We start from the raw sequence: 21,663 nt of genomic DNA, 5'->3' as shown, positions 1-21,663 counted from the left end.
GCCAGCTCTTTCTGCACAAATTAGAAGGTGTATCAGTAGAACTCAACTGCAGTATGGGGCCATTTCACTGAAGTTAACAATTATGTATGTGTCTCACTACAGTGACAGGAAAGTTTGCTCACACTGAGTGCACATTTTAAAAATTATGCTCAGTCATAATGATTTACGACTGCAAATTTTAGAAATATCAATATTAGTGATTTATTTATTAATATTTTCCTTGTTAGGCTGAGGTCATAATGGGGTAATAATTATGAAAATAGTAAACAGAAGACTTTGTGATAGAAATAAAACTGTTACAATTATTATAGCATGATATTATTATTATTATTCTAACAATCATGCAAGACCAGCTGTTATTATTGTTAGGCCTGTAAAAACAGCTCTAGTGTAAGGAAGTAGTATAGGAGCCATCTCTTAACAGCAGTTGTATATACAGTTTCCCACTTAGAGAAGGAAAAGAAGAAGGAGAAAAATAATTGACATGGCTTTGGGAATAAGAGACACACATAAAAGGGAAAAGCACAGGAAATTTGCCTAGGTTTCTTAGATAGTTTTCATGGTCACTATGCAACAAATAAACTTTAACCTTTCTCAATTTTACTTTTTGCAAGGAATCAGGTAAAAACCAAGCAATTTTCCATCTAGGCTTGCTGTCTTTCAAGTTCCCAGAGTTTCTGAAAACAAATATAACTTGGAATATTAAATAAAAATTAAAATATTTTTTACTACCTAATGATAATCAAATGTATAGCAATTGCTATGAAAGATTTGAGCCTTTAAGAAGATAAGTTCTAATTAGAAAGGTAATTTAAAACTTCTTTTCTGCACAATGTTTCTGTATAATATTGTCATACAAATCTGAATCACAGATTTTCTCATTTTTATTGGTAAAAATTACAGCTATTAATTATAGTTATGCCATGAGTATTTTTTTTTTTTTATCTCTGTAAATTCTCTTCCTTAAGGAAAGTATTTTGTTCGGCAAACAAGGTTATATGCTCTATAACTGACTGAAGGTACAGGGGGAAAACAATCTAAGGCTGATGGCTTGGCTGATCATAGGAAATTTCATTTATTTGTAACTTGAAGGAGTTTCACCTTAATGCACTTACCCAGGGGCAGGAATTTGGTGTCACTGAGGTATCCAAGATGTTCAATTAGGAAACAGGGCTCTCAGAGACCTGCAACCTCCTAGATCACCATCTAAATGTTGAGGGCTACCATGAGGCATCCCCAAGACAGGAATAACCAGTGTGAGGAAAATAAAATTGAGTTACAAATTTTGGCTATTTTCATGGGACTTATTGTGGGAGGGAACTTTAAATCAATAGTGTGAAGTGTTGGTGACTAAACAACTTATTCTGCATTTGGTGTGAGCATCTGTTCTTTTGCATGAATTAATGAATTATAAATATATTAGTAATAAAGAAGTTTTTATTTGCTACCCTAGAAATTAGCTTTTGCTATACCAGATTTGTGACCTGAGAGGTTCCACTACCATTAATATACATCTCTAAATATTTTGCTTTTATATTTTGTTGTTTCACAAAAAGCACCCAAACATTGTTAAAAACAGAATGCTTATGACAGCTGACCTTACTTTACCAGTATGAATTCAGCTTGTAAATTACATCTCATTTCATAAAATACTGATAAAAGATAAAATGTAAAGTTTTAAAAAATAGGTTCGTGGACTATAATAATTGTATTGAATGGTGAGAGAAAATTGTTTTATAGTAGTAGATCACCCTGATTTTCAGAATAAAGACCAATTAATCAGATATCATTGACCAATATATGTAAGAGAGCAGTGTATTCATATTCATCAGATAACTTGTCTAAAGCCAATGTAGAAACACAGTATTACTTCATCAGAAAGCATTTATTGAGAGAATCTAGCCCATCATCCATTTAATTTGAGCTTTAGGAACAAGGTCTGTGTAGCATGGACTTCTCTGGATTTATTTAAAGTTTTTTTCTAGAGTCTCACTAGCTTGATGCTTTTCCCTTGTGTTCTGGCAATATGGCAAAGCAGAAGCATCTCTTCCAAAACTTACAGGATTGGATTTTTTTTTTCAGAATTGTATGTTCAGAGTTTGACATCTAGCAAAATAAAAAACTATAATTCTTATCTAAAAGAAAAATCTTTTATCAGTCGCATGATCTAAGCTTATTTCTGTATTAATACTTTCTATACAGCAGTGTCCATTTTTTGTTTAGGTTCCATCACTTCCTGAATTTGTTGCTTGACATTAAATCATAGTTATTGAGAGTAACCTTTAAAGTCTTCAGAACTGCATAATCTTCCTCTGTTCTCAAAGGTTTTTGTTATCCTTCATCATATGCTTGGTGTGTTTTGATGAAGAGCTGGGTTCATAGGGTCCCCCAGGTCAGTAATGAAAATGGATAGTGCAGAACACAGTGCCAATTCCTCTGAGCCCCAGTTAATGTATTGCTCCCTCTGTGGAAGCTGCACCACTGCTATTTATTTACGTCATGACCTACCTGCCATTTTTTAGGTCTGCTATAGTATTTTTAACATGCAGTAGATCTCCAGTCAGCAGCTGGGCAGTGCCTGGTTTTGTACAGGGACAGACATAGGGTTCCTCTTAACAAATACAGAAAATCCTTTAGCTCCAGTTAAGTAATTCTTACTTATTAACTTCTTTACCTAATCAGCCATTTGAAATTATTTTTTATATCCTTATCAATAAGTATAATACTTAGGTTTTGGTTTGGGTTTTTTTCTTTTAGATTTTCTGGATCTGGAAATTGCACAAGAAGCTTTCTGTTTTGGAATGGTTTTCTGGTGATATCTTAGAAAATTAGTAGAATACCAGAATTAAAAAATCCCCTTTTTTCCCCATCTTTATTTTCAGCAGAGAAAGTCAGGCTAGCAGAAAACAGGAAGCTAGAAGCTACCATGGTAATTTGTGTCTTAAGGTATGAAAACCCCTCTTTGAAGAACTGCCCTAATAAGGAGAAGGTGCTAAAAGAGGGATTGTTCTCACATGAGTACATGGTGGTTGAAAGTCCTGTTTTGTAACAGATGCCATGGAAAACAGGCACTGTACTCCCAAGAGACATCAATTCGTGTCCTTCGTGTGGTATACATATGTATGTAATCATAACATTCTTCAGGAACTTAAAAACATGTTAGACTAACAGTCCTATACCTTTTGCAACAATCTTGTTATTGAAGGATGCCTATCAAGTGAAGTGGAGTCAATTATGTCCTTCCCATCCTTGGCATTCCTGTGGAGAAGTAATTTCTCAGCTCATCTGTTGGGTTGATGCTGCACTCCACAGACATTGAACACTCTGCACAGAAATATTGTTGAACTATAGGGGTAAATTATTTCTTGTTCATAAATTCATCCAGGCAATTTATCCTGTTCAGCAAGACATTTAAGCACATTGCCTAATTGAACTTTTGAGATGCTTTAAACTAATTATGGGCTGAATCAGTATCTCAGTCCTTAATTGATACTGAGTACGGTCAATGAAGGAATAAAATTTAAATCATCTTATATTGAAAACATCTGGTGATATCTGATATTCTCTAGATATTCCATGTGTACTATTCTATGCTTATTTACTGTATTGAGGCAGAAAACAATTTGCCAAGTGACAGTGATCCAAAAAGGCCTGTGTCTGTAGAGGTGTACTAGAAGCAGAGACTTCATTTTTAGTCTAAATCATACTAAGTGCTCGCAGACAGCTTTTTTTTTTCCCTTCAAGAGGAGGTTAAATCCAAAATGTTAACTAAGTTTAAATAAAGCATTTAAATGAAGGCTTTGCATTGCAGTGATTGAGAGCCAGCAATGCTTTTAATAAAATGCCCTCACTCTGCTGCCCTCTTGGGATTTGAAGGATTTTCTGATGCAAGCCATAATGTGTAATTCATTAGCTACCAGTAGCTGGGCTTCTGAATCTGCCTAAGCCAATGAATTAATTTTAGTTTCTAAAAATATATGTAAAATATTGTTTTATGTTAACCCTATATATGATAATAGCTTTTGGGTGGCATTATCATAAATCTGACATAAAGCCTGCAACTGAGTATGAATTAACATCTAGTTTAAAGGAATTAGGGTGAACAGATCAGTTTTGAAATGCTTGAGTGACATGTGCTGAGCATGTTTACAAACATGGAACAAATACACATATGCTTATGTATTTGTCTGTCTTTTTAGTTATGTACATTGCTAAATTTCAGGGTGTTCTTTAAAACTCCATCTGGAATTGTACATGTCTGTGTGCACATCCATGCAGATATATATACCTCTCTGGTATCATAAAGAAATTATTACAGTATGGATGCCACAATTATTATTTATCTGCATTTATAATTGCCTAGGAAAAAAAATGTAAGGTGTTTTGGTTTTACACTGATAGATTTCAAATAATGTAATGCTATTCCATGGAGTGCATAAAAGCAATAAAAATAAGGTAATTAAAGCTTCTGTTCACCCAGTTTAGTTGTCAAAATGCATCTGTGAGTTAGATTAAAGGAAAAGGACTTTCAGAAGAACAATAAGATGCTAATTATATTGAATGGCAGGCTGAAAAGTTTCACCTTTTCTGCAGACAAGCAAGATGATTTTAAATGATGTATTTTAAGACACTAGTTGATGCCTCAGGATAACAGAGTGAATACTACAACATTTTTTTCATAACTTCCAGCAATTCATTTTGGGTGTTTTTATATCAAAAGTCTGTGCTGTAACCAGGAAGTCAAAATCAACCTGAACATGAATGGAAAATGCCATTGACTATTTTTTTTCTCAGACCAGAATCACTGTGATTAGCTTTTCATGTCTGATTTGAAATTACCCTAGAACTGAACCAAAAATCAGGATTTTTCATTTGCTGGATGAGAGAATACGAGCAGGGAGAAGAACAGTTGTTGCTTAGCTGTGTACACATTCAACAGAGTTGGAGCCTTATTTGGACCTTTCTTCTCTTTGGTTTACCCAGCGGCCCCATAGCTCAAGTAACGTGAATCCCCACTTCTGTGCTGTGTTGCTTTGCAGACCCTGGCAGGGAACTGCTCAGGGTGGAGGGGGTAGTTTCCTAAGGTTACCACTTAACTACTTCTGGGAGAATGGAGTGATAAGTCTGTGGCAAAGGCCTGTGTGTATTGTGATTATTAACTAGCCACTGTAAGTGATTAGGGGAAATCAACTGCCTGGGCTTCTCCTTCCCAAAGTTTGGGATTACTTAAATAACCCATAATTATGTGTCCATGCAGGAGGTATATATTTAATAGAGCAGAGAGCAACAAACTTGTCCTCCCTCTTCTTTTAGCTTCTATGGCCCTTAGCGCTGCAACTACCTAAATTCCAATTGTGGTCCAGTGTGACAAAGCCTCCAGTAGCTCAACCAGAGCTGCCAGAGAAACTGGAAAAACAAGTGATGTGTTGCCTCTGACAATAAAAAATGGCCAACACTGTGACATTGTGTTATGGCACTGGCCCTTGTCTCATGATCTTTCTATTTTAAAATGTTACAGTCACTTACATAAATCAGCTTGAACCAATTCAAACCAGTTCAAATTTTTTCACCTCTTATACCAATTCATTACTGGAGTGACCTAAAAGAGATCTGTTTCAGTCACAACAGTGCCTAGATACTAATTGCACCACACATGTAGTGATTTGACCTTTTTCCTGTGACCCTTCATCTGTGGTGGAAACCTGTTCTGACCAAGTTACAAGAAGCTGTATACATATTCTGGTGACTGACAAGTCATCCACAAGGATCCTTCTAAGGAGTGTCAAAGCAAGCACAGGTAATTCCATTTTAAGTCAAAGTCATAGTACTGACTACAGATAAACACACTCGGGATCAGCAAAGCAGCCTGAAACATGGTCTTCAACTTGCATTAAAGAGCAGCTGGAGCTGCTGAATGTTAACTTCCATTTCTTGGAGAGTCTCCATTTTTATGGGGTCTCTAGGCATCAGTATGAAATTTCTGCTGGTAGTATTTGTATTGTCATTACATAAGGATGAAGTTTCAGTAGTGTGTTAGCTTGCCCTTTACAATAATTGCTTAATTAATAAAAACAGTTTATACCAAAGAACATCAGATAGTAAAAAAAACAGCTGATGAACTTTTCCTGTTTAGTCCTCTCACTTTCAAATATTTAGTTTTTCTATGGACTGAGTTTATGTAACAACTTAATTTTGTATTTTTCACAGAAATGTAACCTGGAATAATTTAGCTATCCCAGACACCCACTGTTCCAGAGAGCTAGAAGAAGGTTACCAGTGCCCACCTGGATTTAAATGCATGGACCTTGAAGATCTGGGACTAAGCAGGCAAGAGCTGGGCTACAGTGGCTTTAATGAGATAGGTCTGTCCTACTGGTAAAATCCATTTCAGTATCCATTTAAAACTGTTTTTGAAATGAATGGAACAGATAGCTCATGTGTGTGCTGAAAAGACATCAAGTGCAGTCAGTATTCTACTCAAGTAGAGCACATGCAAGAAAGAGAAGCTGTACTATTTGCTTTGCAGTTATTATATATTTTTACATTTCTTGGAATGCCAGCATTTAAATACCTTTAAAACATGTCTTTATAAGGAGTCAACAGTTGATTATCACCAGTATGCAAATCCGATGACTAATTTCTGTTTTATTTTTGATTCATTTTAGAGCATGAAATCCCTTCTGTTTGTCTAATTTTAGTAGTAATCCCCATGAAAAAAGTCTTTTTTTTTATCCAGAATTACTTTGATAATCATCTTGTTACTAAGCAGAAGATATGAGAAAAACTGCTATAATGTATCTGTGGCAATCTTGATCCAAACTGTGTAAGTCAGAACATCAGGTACAAAAATGATTGAGAGTCAGGCAGATTTTGCAATACAGGTGTTCTGTGCAAAACACTGCAGTTACCAGGAGAATATGTTGCCTGACAGCTGCAATGTGTTGTGCCATCCCCATGAGGAAATGAGTGTAGAACACAAAATCAGGAAAGGTGGCAAGAGCATGGGCAGCTGTGGTAAGATCCACATTCAAATGGAAAATCTTCAGTTACTATGTCAAAACATTGTGGTTATTTCACATTTATTGAGCAGACAAAAGTGCAACAGAAGCCTGCAGCTGTAAATTTTCATTTCAGGACAGGTAGGGAAGTACCTTCAAATGACAGGGCATACCCACAGGCTGAATTCTTTCTGATGTATGGCTTTGACTCTTGATAAGGTTTTTTTTTATTTTTCTGGCTTGAGGTCCAGACTGTTATCCCAGCCTCAGCTAAATTTGAAGGAAATGAAAAGGTTTAATGACCTGAAACCCCAAAAAAACTTTTGAGTATTGAAAGCCTTTGTAGCTGAAATTGCTTCAGTTGGTTCCTGAATATTCAGGTTTCTGGATATGCACAATGAGCTACAGGGTTTCAAGGAAGTCTCAGAATCTTGCTACAAGTACTCTGGGATATTTAATAATTATTGAACAAGAACTGCCAATTATGTCCTTTTTTTTTTACTTGTGAAAATGGAGAAAAACCTGATTTCAGCCAAGCTACATTCTGTTCCATCTGCAAGTCAGAAGTATACCATTTGTTCCAGTACTGTTAGATGGATAACACTGTAGATATACCAAATCCTCCATAATTTTTTTCTTCTGTAGATCTAAAATGATAATTCTGTCTTATCTCTCACTCAGCCTTCAGATTTACTGTCATTCCTGGATGAACATGGGCTGAATTCACACTAGAACCTAAAACCATCCACATTCAAGTTCTGTAGTTACAAGTAGTTTGGGAGGACAGCATGAGATAGGGGTATTGCCAGAATAATTAGGCTTCAGATTGAAATCATCCTTCTTGTTATGAGAAAAGTATTTAATGGCATTGAAGGGTATTGTTCCAGCTGCCCACCTGGTCACCAGGGAAAACTAGTTGCAGTGTCTTAGATAAGCTTCAATGGGTAAAATGGTTGAACGAGACTCAGAGTGCTTAAAAAATGACATCAGCTTTTTTTTTTTAATGATGGGGGCAGGTTGGCAAAGACAGGTGAAATAGTTTGTCCATGGATGCCTGCAAAACAAGCTAAAAAAAAAACCAGTATTAAAACTCTGGTCTCCTGAGTCACAGTGCTATGCCTTATCAATATTTATTTCTGAGTATTGCATTTTAAAGGTCAGAGATTGCTAATAGACTAGAAGACTTATAATTGATAAGTTGTTTTTGTCTAGAAATAGGTAAGCAGGATACAACACCCCTCAGAACAGTAGCCAGAAGTTAAATTGAGTATCAATTGAAGGCTGATAGCTAAACTTTAAAATACTGGGTAAGACACAGAAACTTTGCCAAAAAATGTTAAATAAGCTTCTTCAAATTAGGATTGTTACAAACAGTATTATAACCAGCACATTCATCAATATTTTTTAAATATCCATTTTGTTATGCACCTTTGTGTGTAGTTAACAGGTAAGTAATTAAATAAGCATTTTCTTGTAATTATATATTTTTTGGTACATTCATTGATATTTCATTTGCAGATATTATGATGCAGCCTGTCCTGTTGGATCCTCAAATCTATCATTACAAAAATCACAAAAGCATATCAGTTTGGCAGCTACTGTGTAATTAGTAACTCTTAGTTTATGGCATATAAGTACAAGCTATGAATATTTGAATTTGATAGTTTCTGTTATTTTTCTTCTCTTGAAAGAAAAAAGGAGGGATTTTTACAATTTTATTACTGGGTGAACACCAAGCTGTCCTAATCAGATAAAAGTTATTAGACTTTTTAATATTGTGAATATGCCAATTAGATAGCTACATATTTGGAAAATACCTTTATTTTGGCCATGCCCTGGTCCCATTTTTACAATTGGCTTTGACATTAAAGGATGAAGATTGGAAAGATGATAGTGTAAGTTTTGGTATTTATTTAAATAAAATATATTTATTTCCTAAGTTTTCTATTTTTAATTTTGAGGTGTTCTATTGATCTCTTTTATGTATGTTTCCATGCAAATATATATGTTTATATGTGTATATATTTAAGGAAGAACATAATTATAGACTACTGATAAATGTGAAGTCATCTTGTCAAGATGATTTAGGCCATCTCCTTCTGATGAGAAGCAGACTTCATAATCTTTCCAGACAACTTATTGTGTTTCTTCATTGTCTGTCCTCTCAGGAAGATTTTAATAAAGTATAACCTGAATCTTTCTTCTTTATGGAATTTAAGATCATAATTTCTGACCTAATTCACTATTGGCATAGACAAAACCTAAAAAAATGGCTTGTCTTCATTTTTCATCGTGCCTTCCATATGGCTCTATATGTTTCAGACTTTTAATATAAGACTTATATTTTATACCTTAAATTGTTTTTACTCTCCTTCTCTAGACCTTCTCTGGCTGGTCCAGCACATAGCTGAAATGCTGTACTGTCAGAATACCCCAGCAGAGGCATTCTTTTATGTGCTTTTCATCTCTGTTACAATTTCTGCATCCCAGTGAGATGTTTTCTGTTTTCAGAATAGCATGTTGTGAGTGATTCATGTTTTTCTAATTTATTACAGCCCTTGTGTCCTGCTGAAAGAGCTGCTGCCATCACTGTTTCCCATCTTTTACTTGTTTATTTATATTTTTTTTAAATGTAAAGCCTTACATTTGTCTCTGTTGAATAGCATACTTACTTTTGTTTTTCCAGACTATTTCTTCCATTTGCAAGATCTTCAGGTGTTTCAATTCTCTCCTCCTGACACTTGCACCACCTTTTAATTTACTTTTATCTGAAATTACATGAGTATATATTTTCTATCAACCTGATCAAGAGTGAAAAATTAAATAGAACCAGACCAAGATTGGACTCTGGAACTTTGTTTCAGTGTCTTCTTTTCTGGCAGTGTTTCATTAATAGCTGCTTGTAAGGACACCTAACAAATGGATTTGCACCCATCACACAGCAATGTCACCTTGCCATATTCCTGTGTGTTGTCATGTCATAAAAGCCTTTAAAAGCTTTTTAAAATATGTAGTGTTTCCTTTCTCTTTACAAAACTTGACTCCATTCTACATTTGTACAGCAATGATACAGGCAGATTTGTGCCATAGGTTCTCAAGTGCCTGTACGCTTTAATTACATGATACATACACAGGACACTTGTGAAGATCATTTTTCTGACGTGGGCCACATCAGCTTATATCTACAGCTAATGCTGCTGTCCTTTAATGTACATATTTCTAGATTGCATTAAATAGACACCAATTAGTATTGCCAACTTTGCATGTGTCATCTCTAAGAGTGAGTGACTAAAATCCAGGGAAGTTCTGTCTGGCAGTACCTCTGAAAAAGTTACAAGCAAAAGTCACAGAGGTCTATCTCATAACTGTGAAACTGAAGAATTAATGAAATATGAGCCTATTAGCTAAGGTCACAGACCCTCATAGCTTTTGTTTAGGAAGTTCTGAAATGGGAGGAAGGAATTGTAAGGAAAGAAAAGCTCATCCCTCTAGGTGAGCTGACTTCAGCTGTTTCAGGTTACACCTGATGGGAGGCTACAGAAATTTCCTGCTTTCCTATAGTAAATTGCTTATGAACTCAGTGGAAACCCAAGTACTCTTTCCAATAGTTAGACACAGAACTTAACTTCTTAAGTAGTCATTGTTCTTACACAGTGTGAGCCTTAATATAAAATTGAATCTTTTATTCTTGAAGATGCCTGAAAGATTTTTTTGAATGCTACCTGTGGGGCTGAGTGGAAGTAGGAGAAAGGATATGAATGAAAGGCTTGGCTGGCTATGTGGATGTGGGTGGCAAAATTCCTTACTATTGTCTATAACTGTATGGTACTGTCAAGCTCTCTCTTTCTCAGGCTTCTTAGCCGGTTTTGATTTGGGATTCTATAAAAAGGTTGATGTTTTCTTCATCTTAGAACAGCCTTCAGCCTTGTCTCCCACTGAGAGCATCTGGTACATTCACAGCTAGCCTGTTTCTTATTTTTGATTTTATTCTCTTCTTCTCTGTATTTTTCCTAGCTATGTTTAATTACATAGGGTGTAGCTGAGAGTGTGACAGTATTATGAAGTGTGTAAAAAAAGTTAAGCTAAATATTGAGAAAAATTACATTTTTTTGTGAACAGGCTGTACTAATTGTAAAACTTATTAGTCATATAATTGTTTTTGTTTATGTATTTGCATCTGATATGCCTAAAAAGCATAAATATATTAGTTGAATTAAATTAGAGCATACAAGTCTTGGGAATTGGAGAGCTGTGACAAGTACTTCTACCTTATATCTCATTGTTTATCTGAGTGTGCATCTACCTTTAATCAATATTTAGCATGGCAGCAACTGCTATCAGGGCCACACTTAGGATGCTGGCAGAGCTGTCTGTGTGGGTGTTGTTGAAAAGGGTGCCTTTTGGATCCAGAATTCCTCCTGTTGTTGGATCCTGTACAGATTTTCTCCTTTACCTGCACTTTCCACACAGTACAGAGTCTTTTGCATTCAGGTTTTTGTTATATCAGCTAGTAATCATTCCATGTGCCTCATGGGTGCAATCATCTGCAATCATCTACAGATGTAGACTTGCAGCACATCACTGATTTTAGTCTTCACATAATTCTGGAGAAGGTTTTTTCATGATTTAAACTGTTACATATTGCTTCAAATAGTCTCAAAAGGAAAGGAAGTCCCGAATAAAGATATCTAAAGGTTTAAAAATATTCTACAAAGTAAGCAAGGGAAGTTCTAGTCGATGAGAGAGTGTTCTGAAAGGAGAAGATCTAATTCTATCCTTGTCATCAATCCATCTACCAATTGCTAGGGCCAGTATCCTATTAACTGAGACTAATTACTTCTTGTACCTGCAAAGAGTGTTCAACAAAGAGTACCATATTAATGGCCATTTTTCATATAGGACATAAACACATATTCTATCACAAAGAAAATTAATTTTGCTGGTGAGGAGTGCTTCAAAGCCCATATTCAAAGACTATATCTGTGTTAAAGCTTACTCATCTTTCAGTAGATCTACTGTTCGTTGCCACAATGAGCCAGCAAAATCATCTGATTTTTTGATCATCTGAGGTTTTACAGGCCATAGCCTGTAAAACAGCAACAGAGCTTTGGGTCTCCAATATTTCCTGCTTTTATTAAAAGGGCGTCTTCCTTATAATGTGGGACCCAGAAATTATATATAAGGGCCTTTTTAAAATTAATAACTATATGAAAAAAGTTTATCTATCACTAAGAAAAATGTCTGCCATGGCTAGATTAAAAGTGAACCTAATTTAATGTTTGTGAAAGGAAACTTCACAGTGGGGTCGAATTTCCTCAATTCACTTATAGGTATTGTTTTAATAAAATACTCATGCAATGATGAAAATAACCCCTTTGTTTATGCACAAATTTAAATTTTATCATCCAAACATGAGAGTTACTTTGGATTTCTTACAAGTTCTCATAGCATGGGGAAATACTTGTGCATGTGCAACCCTTTGGCATTGCAAAGGCATTACTCTTGGACTGGAAGATTAGGTGGCATTAGGTCCATTGTTCATAAGGAAAGAATTAAGATTAAGTTAGTGTGCTGTGAATCTGGAGCTGCCACAATCCATTAAGTACATTTGCCATGAGAGATTTTAATGTTTCCGGGAGATTGGGTATCTAGCTCTTGGTTTGGAATTCACAATGCCCACAGAGTTTGTTGAGTGGTGTTATGTCATAAACATTTTTAAAAATCTGGAGAAGGAAGGAGAATGCTAACTCCAGCCTAAAATAAAAGCTGAAAAGTGAGTCTAAATCAGATGCCAAATTAGGTATTCCTAGAAACTTCAAGCATTCAGAGCTACAAGTCCACTTGTTTATGTGGACATCTGTATGATTAATTTGATACAAATTATTAAAGCTAAAGTAGAAGTGACCCATGTTTTTATTTAGTAGTGCAGTGCTCGAAGCAAGAGACCTCCATTCTGGAAGGATGCCCTACTAACCTCTCTGCACAGGTTGAGCAGAGCCTGGTTCTTTCCTTTTTCCTCTGAGTCTGTGGCAGCAGGAATTCCCACTACAGGCACCTTAGGAAAGCAAGCAACTGGAAGCAGTTTATATAGGGAGTTCTGCAAAGATTTGCTCTTCATCATTCTCTGTGAAATTATTTCCAGTTTTTCTCCATGGACCAGCTCACCCCAAGATGGATGAAGCCACCTTTAACATTTAGGAGGCTGAATGTTAACAAGGCATACCAAGATGAAAGAGAATGCTTGAAAATCTGACTTGACATTCCAGCTGCCTCTGGATGTGAAAAGTGCCCTTCACTGGTGGCAGAAGCTGACCTTTTAGTTCCTCTGTCACTACCCACCTGACCCAGGCAGCTTGGCTCCTGGTGACAGTATTAGCAGACACTTGGTCTCTCCAAGTCCCTGGCATATGCAAGAGGGGTAGGTGGATTACGATTGATTAATTGTCCTAAGCAACTAACTTCTTTACCAGTTTTGAGGCTTCAGCATCCATGAAAAGCAGTTAATTATGGGTTGATGAACAGAATAAAATTATAAATAAATAAATAAATTATAAATAAATAAAATAAAATTTATGTTAGCAGGTTATTTGCTCAAAGTAGGAGATATAGCTGATAGTGAAAAGGATTGCAACATTTTTATCAGATTCCCAGCACGAGTCCTTCTTCCCTACACTGCACTTTCACACAATCATGTCTCCTGAATGATGCTGGTGTCATCTTGCACAGACATAGAGGGCCAGAAATGCAGATCAGCATCACCACCGCAGCCTGAATCCCTGGGCTCTAAGGCATTTTGTGTCTGGGATAATAGAAAGCAGTGAGGGGATGTGATTGTTTAGTCAGAGCCTCCATTTAATTGTACTCATTAAAGACTGAAAGGTTGAGGTCTTACAAAATAATCATTGTTTCAATAGTAATTTCACCAAAACTTTCAGTCAGACTCTTTAAAAAAATCTATGGATGATATGTATGCTTGATACATGTATTGAGTCTTTTTTGCTCTGTTTATCCTAGCAAGTATATAATAGTATTAAATACTTTGATAAACAGGTCTAATTCATTCCACTAATGCAGCTCTTGGATTCAGGCACTTTCATGCACAGTGTCTGGTAGGAAGCCCTTCATCCATGACTTCAACCTGCGGAGTTATCATGTGGTAACATGAGAAGTGATAGTGATGTTAATGTGTGAAGGTGTCAGAATGTAGTTAGGGAAGCCATTCAGACTGTCTAGCAATAAAACACATATTTTCTAAATGTGAGCCAAAATGACTTAAAGCATGCCCCATTAGTTCACTGATTGAGAAACTATTAGAAATCATTATTTCAAAAATGGTGATAGATTTTTTTTTTTCCCACCAGAATTCCTTCCTAGGCCTTGCAGACAGAGAACAATAGAGTCCTGACACCAGCTGAGCCACTGCTGTGGATAAATCTCCACTCAGTGAATTTCACTTATTTGTTTTATTGCCAATTAACATAGTATAATTACTCATTTGGGTATTAAGAAATAAGGAAGGCAAACAGTTATGAGATGCTTAGAGAAGGAAAATACCTTTCCTCCTTTGCCTGTCTCATCTTCAGTCATCTCCCCCAATGTCCTAGACCCCACTCCTCTGCTCTTGCAGCACCTAAGGTGGGGGATGATGCAGGAATCAGGAGTAGATACATAATACTTAAATTTTTTTTGCAACCCCTTCTTTCTTTCTTTTCAGCTGCTGCTCCTTCCTTACTAAACATTTCCTCTTCTCCAGAGTGGACTTACCCATGGGCTGCAGTTCCTTAACAGTTGTCCCTGCTCTGGAGTTTCCCCTACTACCAAAGCCTACTAGTTGTGCTCACTGAAGACATCTAAATAAACTTACACAAGACAACCATATTTAGGTAGGCACCTTCAGAAGGTTATACAGAGTGAGCACTGAGACGCAAAGAAAACAGTCTCTATTCCCTGTGCAGGTGAGAAAAGTTTGCAGTGCTCATTGTACTATTCATCTTGGGAAGTAATTCTAGTTACAATGGATGCAAATGCTGTAAGGAGTGACATGGTTATGTAAATAAGGTAAATAAGTTCACTTTGTTTCTTGGAGATAATGAACAAATTGAAAGTGAGTCAACTAACAAATCCCTGTTTGGGCTTAAAGTACTATACTGTTTTCACTGATTTCTGCTCCTTAAGGACCTGGTTACAAGGCCATGTTTAGTTTCTCATCAAAAATATTGTAGTAACAGAAGGCTATGTGAGTTGTTTTTGCTTTGGGAATTTATTTTATTTGGCAGAAAAGATACTAATGAAATTCAGTGGTTGGTAGTTGAATGTGGACAGATATATTTAGGATGAGATGTAAATTCAAGGAAGGTCCTGCTTGACCGACTTGATCTCCTTGTATGACAAGATGACACAGCGGAAAAGGACCAGGGGGTGTTTAAGCCTGGTTTGATATGTTCCTGTTCCCCAGACATTTAAAAATTCGAAACCCACTCCCTGTAGTGAAAAATGCAGATCTACAATATATGCAGTTTTCACAGAATACAAAAAGGCTGCATTTTTGGATAATTTTCTCTTATCTTGATGCTCACCTTTGACTCCACTCACTGTTTAGGCATTCTTTCCTATGAGGTTCCAAATGTCAGTTTGTTTAGAAGCTTAGCTTCAGAAAGATAAGCTTCTGAACAAACTTCAGACCATCTTTCTATAAGGATTTTACCTACAAAGCTCCTTTTCTATTATGCTGTTCTGTACAATGTGTAATTTTTGCCATCAGGTGAATCAGAAAGCATTGGAAGCTCCGTCTTACATTATGCTTGATTGTGGTTTTGTTAGTGTTAAATCTTGTACAGGTTACAGGATATGTTTTAGATCAAATTTTTCTCACACTGAAGTTTCTTGATTCATCAAGTAGAAACATTTCGGGTACGCTTGTCACAAACCAAAGCAATAAGCATATAATATCCTTGATGATTTTTTTCTTAGAAATTCAAGATTTTTATTCTGTTTGCCAAGTCATGACATTTTTGATGCCTTGTTAGTATGCTGTCTGTCATGCTTTTATGTCATCTTAGGTGACTGAGTTAACACTTTTTACTTTCCTCTAGAAGGCCTCTTAAAAGAGAAGCCTTTTTATCCTCCATGTGCATTTAATACCATTAACTTACTAACTGAACAATTAGAACAGTTTCAAGCATTTTGGTCCATCCTTTCCCCAGTGCTGACATGCCCAATAGTTTATTTGATTACTTGACCTTGAAATAAAAAAATAAAACTGATATAATCTTGAACTGACAAAACAAAGATCTTGCAATGCGTGTGTAGAAAATTAATTTTGCTACTACAGAATACTCAGACTTGTCTTAGCAGAAAAAGAATATTATTTCATTCTCCAATTGGTGCACCAAGGGAGGACTATTGCTTATGAGCAGAAACAAAAATGAAGACTAGGCAAACTTAATTTATCAAAGTGTGCTTAGAGGACACAAATATTCCCAGCCTTGGCAGTGTCCATGGCATGTGCCTATCTTGTATTGCATGGTAAAGCAGGGTCTAGTAAACCAATACCTTACAGACAACAGACAGCAATATTTTTTTCCCTCAGCCTATCCCCACATTCTGCAAAACAGACATTATGTTTTGATCCTATTTCTGTACTTTTTGGGTCAGAAATATTAGAAGGAGCTTTAAAATTAGCCACATAATTTTCCAAGTGGCTCATCAGTTCTGTAGTTTCCACAGCTGTGCTGTTGTGGGATCGGATGGTGGTGGTCCACTGCTTCTATGGCAAGGATGTCCCACCTTATGTTTGATCCTTGACCCCCTTAAATGAATGCTTATGGTTCATTTCTTTATGAACTTTAACTCAGCTCCAAATAGAGGTGTCTATTCAGATACAGTGCTGTGAGAACATTTGTGCTGCTACATTGGCAAGGCCCAAAGACGTTCATAATGGGTTGTTGACACCACAAAAGTTTTTCTTCATTTGGTGATGACTCTGTCCTCATTATACCTGTATTCTCCATTTAGATGTAAGTTTATTTGAGGTTTCATAAGCCTTATAATCACACTAATGTGTCTTAAGGCATTTCCCAGGATGAATGACTAGCAGCAGCCTGGTTCTAGAAATGCTGATATCCTCAGTATGGAGGTTTCTGCTAAGCAGACACTGAGGGATTGATTGGCCCTTATTTACTGACTTCCACTGGTCATAAATATATATATATATTGTTTATCTTTTGTAAATCACTTGCTCATGTAGCCGGACAGGACAGGGATCACAACCCTCCATTAACTATATATGTAAGTGACCATCGCTATAGATACTTTAAAAATGCAGTTTTTCATACTCAGTTTTTATGGAAAAGGTTTATAAAAAGCAGGCCAATGCATGTGATTCACTATTTCTTCCTGCTAAAGGTGTGATATGGTAGTTACCAAACAATGTGGCACTGATAGAAATTTTAAGGTGAATGGCAATTAACTCTGCTTAGCAAAAATTCTGTGGCACATGGCGAGATTATTATTGCTATAGGACTGAACAGGTGTTTCAACCCTGAATATTAAGTGGAAAAGCAGTGGGCTTTTACTAAAGGTTATATCTCAGCTGGTGAGCTTGCATGTCTGAGGTCTTGGTTCTCTATTCTGTGTCTGTTGCCACCTACTGTTGTGACCCTATACCAGTACTCCTGCTTGATTTTTGTGGGAGAAAGCCATGCAAGAAGGCAGCTGCTGCCCCACTTCCCTGCAGCTGAGGCACCATTATCCTGTCACTCCATAGCACACACTGACTTCTTAAACTGCTTGTACTCTGTAGGTCCACAGACATGACTGATATGTAAATCCTGGGTTTTACTCATGGTCACAGTGAGCACTTTGAATTTCTGTTAGGGATACCTAAACCCACAGAGGATACTAAGACAATACTTCTGATTTTGGACAGTGGAAGAAGTGGCCTGAATTAAAAAACAAACAAGCAAACAAACAAAGCCAAGCAAAGAAACCTGAACAAAAACCAAAACAAACAAAAACCCACACCCAAACAAATAAACAAAAACCCCTTACCAAATAAACAAAAAACCCTTACCAAAGCAAAAATATAAAACCCCCTTCCTTAAAATTTGATGTTCCTGTAGGCTTCATTTTTCTCAGTTAAGCCATTATTGTTTCCTAGTTAATTAAGACTTTTTAAGCAATGGATTTGGAAAAAATTGTACAAATAATGTCTGTAGAGTTAGCTCTTACACTAACAAATGGTGTATGGAAAGTTGTAGAGTTTTGGAAACTTAGAGGAATTTGAGCAGCCCTCCAGAATTTTAATTTATTGCTGTGTTAATCCCAAAGTAATTGAGTCTTGCATGAAACCAGGCAATATCAGGTGAAACTAATGTGAATAGATTAGTATAGTTGTATTGACAGTCACAGAAAACTTTACTGCTGCTGAGAATCTTCAGTGGAACATTTTTTCCCCTGTTTTTTCAGGGTGTTCTGTGTTATTGTTGGTGGCTAAATGGAATGGAAGCTAAATGGGATCTATAATGGAATAAAACAAATTTCTATAATGGAATAAAAAAATGTTTTATTCCATTATTTTCTTTTGTTCTCTATTTTATTTGAAATTGTGGACCTTTCCTGGTGGGCATCTTTTGCTACTATATCTATTTCAATACATCACCTGTGTTGTTATGGTATGCTGCACAGAATTTGATCAGCTGTCCAATGTCTGTACTGTGCACTTCCTTCTATCTCTCTTTCATTTCCATCTGCTCCTGAGAATGCAGAAAGAGTTTTTTTGCACACTGAACCAGTATATTTTGGTTAGATTTAATTTTCAAAGTAATTATTTTTGAAGTTTCCTTTATAATACGCTATCTAATAAATACTTGTGTTCCAGTGATGAAAAAGATGACAATGTTAAAAAAAATAGTAATTCATACTTCTGATGTTAGGTAAAAGGCCCATAAACTGTCATTGATCATAAGCTGAAAAAGGTGAAAGAACACAATGTGGCAGAATGGCAGACTTATTAGAAGAGTATAAGAAAATAAAAGTTAAGGCAGGTTAAATGCAAGTTTTGCATCATCTTAGGTTTTTTTTTAACTATAAGCTATATCACCTCAGATGAATTGAAGCCTTTTTGGGAAATGCGGAGCTGAAGACATTCCAGCTGGCTTTGCAGGATCCAAGCTCTCAGGGGGCACCCCTAGCTGGGAACAGCCTTTGCACTGCATCCCCTGGAAACCCTTCAACCTGCCAGTGCCCATGTGTGAGTTACAGGCAGTGTAAATAGTATTTCCACAGTGGCCTTCTCACGCTTACTTTCTACTGCCCCCTCTCTAGCACAGCTGGGCCTCCCAGCATGATTTTATGGTACACGGACTGTGAAGGAAGAGGAGGAAATTTGCTTTTGTACTGCTGCTACAGTTTATTTACAATTCCTATGGAAAGCATAAGATAAACCACTCAAGTCTATTATCTATAGTGACATTTCTTTTTCCCCTAGTGCAGAATGGTAACCAAAGGGTCAGACAACTTTGAGAGGCTAAGTAAAGCAACCAGGAATACCATGTGCTAGGAATACCATGGTCAAAAGGGAATAAATGCAAAGATAATTTCCTTAATGGGGATTTTCTAAGACAACAAATAGAAAGAACTGCTTCATGCAAAACCAACCTCCCAGACCACCAGTTTTCACTCTGCATGAGAGTTGAAGAAAGGCTTATGTCAAAGACAATAGCTATTTGTGTGGATAGCTACTCAACAACTCAAAATCTGACAAGGAAAGAAGAACAATGTGAAAAATAGAAAGAAGAATTAAAGGTGTGACAGGTGTGTGAACAACCTAGAAACACGAGGTGTGACTAATTTCAGCCATGCTAAGGAGCAGAAAACTCTTTGCCAACAGACAGAGAATGAAGTCAAGCAATTAGAAACCTGTCATTCCATACCAAGAAAATTAGATCCTATTGGTTTAATTATCAGTCGGTGCCATTAAGACAATATAGTGCTGCATAATGAAAGCTGCAGTTACCAGGTAGTAGAGGTAATTATTTTCACAGTGAAAGATTTTCACTTTCAGACAAGAGTTGCAGGCTTTGACCTTCAGCACTTGTGCAATGTGTGGGACGTGTGGGTTTTACCTTGTCTCCTGAGATTAGATGATTTTATCCTAGATGTCATTTTCATAAAGTTGGTGAAAATGAGCAAAAACAACTGCTAGAAATACAATGTGCAATACTCATGCAATATGCCCTCTGTTACTCTAGAGCAGTTTACCAAATAATTTTTGATTTAAGACCTTTATTTGATAACACAGGGCCAGCTTCCAGCTTGACTCTCTCACTTCTACTGAGGAATAAGAGGAAATAATGCTACTCCATAAAATCTAATTCACAGATGGCTGCTCTAGAGGGGGGAGCACACACAGAGCAGCAGCTTAGGTGTGACTCTCCAGCACATCAGCTTGTCTGTGCTAACTGGCTTCATACATGCTGCTACCCTGCAGCAAATGTGTAATGGCATGCTCGTTCTTCAGTAAATAGTGCACAGTCTCACCTTATTACTCTATTACTCAAATATTTAAATATCGAATGTTTGTTTTCCCAAGTGCTTTTTCTCTATTGTTCTTAGAGACTTGCAGTAGCTACTGTATTCTACTCCATTGTCAATGTCATGACATTGCCCAGTGAAGAAACTTACACAATATCTAGTATGCATTGAGTGGTACTGGAAAAGATCTAGGGTACAAGCTAAAAGAATAGTATAATATTTTGGATCTGCTGTGAAATATTGAAATATTTCTTAAACTTATTAAAAAAGCTTCATAAATTTTAAACACATCTTAAAAATAGTTACCACTTCTCTATTACTCTATACTTAGGGCACAGTGTTGAGAAATACATCTTGATCTCTTTGCCATAGGGACATTTTTGTTCTATGAATTGTTTCACTATGCAAATAATTGCTGTTTTTCTTAAAATATCTACAGATATTTTCAGTCAACAGACTGCTTAATTGTTCTAGCTGCTTTGTAGGTACTCCTTAATATTGAGCAGATTTTAAGACTTTTTGAAGATAGGCAATTCTGTCTCCAGGGAAGGTCTGATTAGCCATCTCGAGAAATGTCAACATACATCTCCCATACTACAGTCAGCCTTTTCCACTCACATCCAAAAAGTCTTTTAGAAGGTTATTATCTACTTTTCCAACAAATCTGTGCTATTGCCATATTGCTGTGGAGAGTATCATAATGATCACTACTTCATCTCATTTCGTTGTTGTGTCAACCCTCAAGTTAAGTATATCAGTTCATATCTGAAAATGAGTTAGCCATACAACAGTATGACCTTTCTTTCCAATATGAAGAATATTGCAGTAACTAAGCTCCAAATTTTGGCACTTAACTTAAACAGCTACAGTGAACTTGAATGACTTTGAGCTCATTTCCAGCTAAGCTGCACACATTTTAAATTAATGATACTGAAAGAATTGAAATTATTTCTTGCATAAAATTCAAAAAAGTGAAGACACTTAGCAAATCTACTGTCAGAAGATTTTGCCAGTCCTGACTGAAACAGGGAGCATCTAACTGTTAATGAAGCATAGATACTCTGTGGTAAAATGTACAAGATAAAACCTTCAGAAATCTGTTCTATATCTGGAGGAGCTGACTCTACACGTA

General features: G+C 36.4%; 1 protein-coding gene across 5 annotated transcripts in view; it reads left to right on the top strand.

Moving 5' to 3' along the window:
• Nucleotides 1-21,663, top strand: part of NALCN (sodium leak channel, non-selective) — a 231,773-nt gene that overhangs the window by 49,293 nt on the left and 160,817 nt on the right. For 4 of the 5 annotated variants that reach the window (XM_021530247.2, XM_021530244.2, XM_021530245.2 and 1 more), the window contains one exon: nucleotides 6,208-6,362. In XM_021530247.2, the coding sequence (XP_021385922.2) occupies nucleotides 6,208-6,362 (155 nt within the window). Of the gene's footprint in view, nucleotides 1-6,207; nucleotides 6,363-21,663 lie in introns of those variants that run through there. The other variant, XM_021530248.2, reaches the window with a different exon arrangement.

Source organism: Lonchura striata, chromosome 2, assembly GCF_046129695.1.
Source record: "Lonchura striata isolate bLonStr1 chromosome 2, bLonStr1.mat, whole genome shotgun sequence".
Taxonomy (NCBI): Eukaryota; Metazoa; Chordata; class Aves; order Passeriformes; family Estrildidae; genus Lonchura; species Lonchura striata.
Note: the sequence above shows the minus strand (reverse complement) of the source record. Positions and strands in the feature narration are given on the sequence as shown.